Genomic DNA, 4,320 nt, shown 5'->3' on the forward strand with positions numbered 1-4,320 from the left:
GGTATATACGTACGGGGAAGCAATATATTCGATACCTCATCCGGAAACGCACCCTCTCGAAAACCTGGCGAGCAAGCTACACCGCGATGCAGAGAGCGCCTCCCTTGCAGAGTCTGCCACTTAACTATCACGGTTACCACATAACCCTGTGACGAAACGTTGGACCTTTCTCTATCTCCTCCGTCAACCCGACCTGCTACGCATCCCACACTGGTGGGCAACACTCACGTATGGGTCGGTCGAACGCGTGTTTTTGTAAGCCACCTCCTTTGTTGATGGACTACATTTTTGCTAAGCATTCTCCCAGTGCATCTCAACCTGGTACCCGCCTTACCAACAATTACTTTTATCTGATCATCATTCCACTTCCAAATCATTCCGCACGCATACTCCCAGATACATATTTTACAGACGTCACAGCTACCAGTGTTTGTCCCGCTATCATATAATCAATCATACAATAAACGATCCTTCTTTCTGTATATTCGCAATACATCACATTTGTCTATGTTAAGGGGACAGTTGCCACTCCCTGCACCGGGTGCCTATCCGCTGCCGATCGTCCTGCAACCTCTCTGTATACTACATACAGCACATCATCCGCGAAACGACGCATGGAACGTCCGGCACTATCTACTAGCTCATTTATATGATATGAATTGTGAAAAGCAATGGTCCCATAACACTCCCCCGTGGCACGCCAGGGGTTACTTTAACGTCTGTAGACGTCTGTCTCTCCATTGATAACAACATGCTGTGTTCCGTCTGCTAACATCTCGTCAATCCAGCCACACAGTTGGTCTGATATTCTGTAGACTCTTACGTCGTTTATCAGGCGACGGTGCGGAGCTGTATCGAACGCCTTCCGGACGTCAACGACAATGGCATCCACCTGGGAGCCTGTATCTCATATTTTCTGGGTCTCATGCGCAAATAAAGCGAGCTGGGGGTCTCACACACGATCGCTGTTTCCGGAATCCAACATGGATTCCTACATAGTAGACTCTGGAGTTTCCACAAACGACATGATACTCGAGCAAACAACATGTTCTACAACACATCGACGTCAGAGATATGGGTCTATGGTTTTTGCGCATCTGCTCGACGACTGGGACTACCTGTGCTCTTTTCCAATCATTTGGAACCCTCCCTTCCTCTCCAGAGACTTGCGGTACACGGCTGTTAGAAGGGGGGCAGGTTGTTTCGCGTACCCTGTGTAGGAATCGCGAATTGGTAATCCCGTCGGGTCCGGCGGACTTTCCCATTCCTCCTTGGACACTTATTTCGATGTCAGCCGGTTTCTCGTTCGTGCGAGCATTTAGAGACGGAACTGCAGTGCGGTCCGTCCTCTGTGAAACAGCTTTGGAAACAGGTGTTTAGGTATTTCACAGCTTTACGCGTGTCATCCTCTGTTTCAATGCCATCACCATGCCGGAGTGTCTGGATATGCTGTTTCGAGCCACTTACTGATTCAACGCAAGACCGGAACGTCCTAGCATTTTCTGTCAACGTCGGTACATAGGGTTTGTTCTACTTTCGAATTCACTGAACGCTTCACGCATAGCCCTCCTTACGCTCACACTTTGGACATCGTTTAGCTTCTGTTTGTCTCGGAGGTTTTGGCTGCGTTTAAACTTTGGGTGAAGCTCTCTTTGCTTTCGCAACAGTTTCCTAACGTTGTTGTTGTAGTATACCACGGTGGGTTTTTTTTCCCATCCCTCACAGTTCGACACTCGGCACGTACCTGTCTAAAAACGCATTTTTACCATTGCCTTGCACTTTCTCCATGAACACTCAACATTGTCAGTGTCGGAACAGGCATTTGCCTTTTCATCTGTCGGGTCGTCTGCAAATCTGCCTTCTATTACTCTTGCTAGCCAAAACAGATAGATACACCGTCCTCCCTGCAACGGCCTTATGATCACTGCGTCCCTGTTCTGCACATACAGAGTCGAAACACGTTCGGGTCTGTTTGTCATCCGTAGGTCCACGATGTTATCTCCACGAGTCGGTTCTCTGTTCATTTTGCTCGAGGTGATTTTCGGACAGTGCACTCAGTATAATGTCACTCGATGCTCTCTGTCCCCCTACCACCCGTCCTGAACATCATCTGAGTGTCCCAGTCTATATCGGGTAAATTGAAATCTCCACCTAAGACCCTAACATGCTGAGGAAAATGTATGTGAAATGTGTTTCCAAAATCCGTCTCTCCGTTGTTCTGCCACTAATGCTGCTGCGTCGGGAGGTCGGTCAAAGGAGCCAATTATTATTAAACCTAGCTCGGTTGTTGGGTGTAACCTCCACCCACAATATTTCACAGGAACCATCCACCTCTACTTCACTACAGGATCAAAACTACTACTCAAACAGCGACGAACACACCACCACCGGTTGCATGCAATCGAGCCTTTCTAAAACACCGTCTGTACCTTTGTGACAATTTCGGCAGAATTTATCCCTGGCGTCAGCCAGCTTTCTGTACCTTATCACGATTGCAGAGCTTCGGTGCTTTCTCTGTCAGCGCTTGCGGTTCCGGTACTGTACCAACGCAGCTTCGACAGTTGACAATTAACAAACGATACCGATTGCTGCTTGGTCCCCGCACCCGTTGAGGCTGCTGTTGCCCCCTTTCTGTACTTGCCCAAGGCCATCTAACCTAACAAAACCGCCCAGCCCACGCCACACAACCCCTGCTACCCGTGTAGCCGCTTGTTGCGTGTAGTGCTCTCCACCTAAGACTATAACATGCCTTCGACATTCGCAGTGTACAACACCTTAGGTTAGGGTTGGCGTCGCTTGGGTTAGGTTAGGTTACGTTAGGTGGACGTGGGTTAGGTTAAGGGTTAAAGTTAGGTTAGGCGTCAAAGTTAGGTTAAGCGTTCGGACGTGAGGCGTCAGGTGGCCGCACCTACCTTACGGCCGGACATCTTAGGTTAGGCTAAGGGCGCCGAGGTCACGTTACGTTCACCTTCGGGCGCCACACGTAGCTGTCACAGGTAGGTAGTAGTTCGGTCGGTCGGTCGTCGGCAAGCCGCAAAAAACTACAGACGACGTCGACAACAAGACCGAGCAGGAGGCAGATATATACCGAGCGCCAAAGAGACCGACCACACACACACACACACACACACACACAAAACAACAAACACCACCCACCGGCCAAAGGGGCACCAAAAAAACCCACAAAGCCGAGCACCACACGTCGCGACCAGAGGCAACCCGCAACCGCAACGGCGCTTTCCGCACCGGGCCGGATGCACGTACGACAACACCGCTACCCGTACACAAGGCCTCCCATTGCACACAGCCGCTCTGTGTTCAACATCATCAATGGCGCGCCCGCGGCTCGTCGCGGTCGCAGCCATGACGCCGCCGCCACTTTTGCACCAACACATTCACGCACCGCAAAACAGCTCGCCGACCCACCGACACAGCACAGCCGACAAACAAAAACAACCGCGGCGGCGGCAACAAAACAAAACAAACACCTCGCACCAAGCGTCCGACAGAAAACAAACGGACAGGCACACAGGCCTCTGCTAACGACCACGACACAGCGGCACGCTGCCCCTTTCCCGCCACTCTCGATTCACAGCGCACGCGACCCCGTCGTCGACGACGACACGCGACGGGCTCGCTTCCCGCAACCTACACCTTTCCGCCACTACGCACGGCTCCACCCGACGCCCGTCGCAACGGCACTACTGCACGCACTATCACCCCCGCCGCCGCCGCCGCCGCCGCCGCCTCCTCCTCTCTCCCCCTTCCCGTACACAACAACACAGCCAAAAACACACTCACGACCCAAACATAACAACATGGCACGTGCATCGGCGCACACCCCCAACCAGTCACCGTCGACACAACCACACGCAAGGCACGGAAAAACCGGCGTCCTTCCACGTTGCCATCAAAGCAGCACAAACAACCACACAGGAGGAACCACCAACAACTGCCGGCCGGCCGGCAACCACCAAACGCACATTCCCGCTCGCCACCACACACCTCTCGGCAGCCGTTTCGCAAAGACATGACATGACATGACGCGACATCATCGCATCACGGGCGACGCACGCACACCGACCCACTTTCCCGCCCGTCTCTCTCTCTCTTTTTCTTCCGACGCCTTCGGCCGAGCACACACGTACGTGGCACAACGCCCAACACAGTCACACACAGTCGACAGGCGCACGCCCAGGCACGCAACGACGCAGCGCAGCAAAGGCGCCCGCGACACATACCTCCTCTCCCGTCTCGCCGCCGACCGCCAGCCAGCCCACTCGCAATGTGCACTGGCCAACCGACACACGTCCACCGCGC

At 53.1% G+C, this 4,320-nt stretch overlaps 1 protein-coding gene across 1 annotated transcript; it reads left to right on the top strand.

The window, feature by feature from the left end:
• The first annotated feature begins 3,254 nt into the window (after nt 1–3,254).
• LOC126226387 (uncharacterized) lies at nt 3,255–4,034 on the top strand. The gene has a single exon (XM_049942220.1). It carries the CDS (start codon nt 3,255–3,257, stop codon nt 4,032–4,034), a length of 780 nt encoding a protein of 259 aa, XP_049798177.1.
• The last annotated feature ends 286 nt before the right edge of the window (nt 4,035–4,320 follow it).

The sequence above is a fragment of the Schistocerca nitens genome, unplaced genomic scaffold (genome assembly GCF_023898315.1).
Source record: "Schistocerca nitens isolate TAMUIC-IGC-003100 unplaced genomic scaffold, iqSchNite1.1 HiC_scaffold_305, whole genome shotgun sequence".
Classification (NCBI taxonomy): Eukaryota; Metazoa; Arthropoda; class Insecta; order Orthoptera; family Acrididae; genus Schistocerca; species Schistocerca nitens.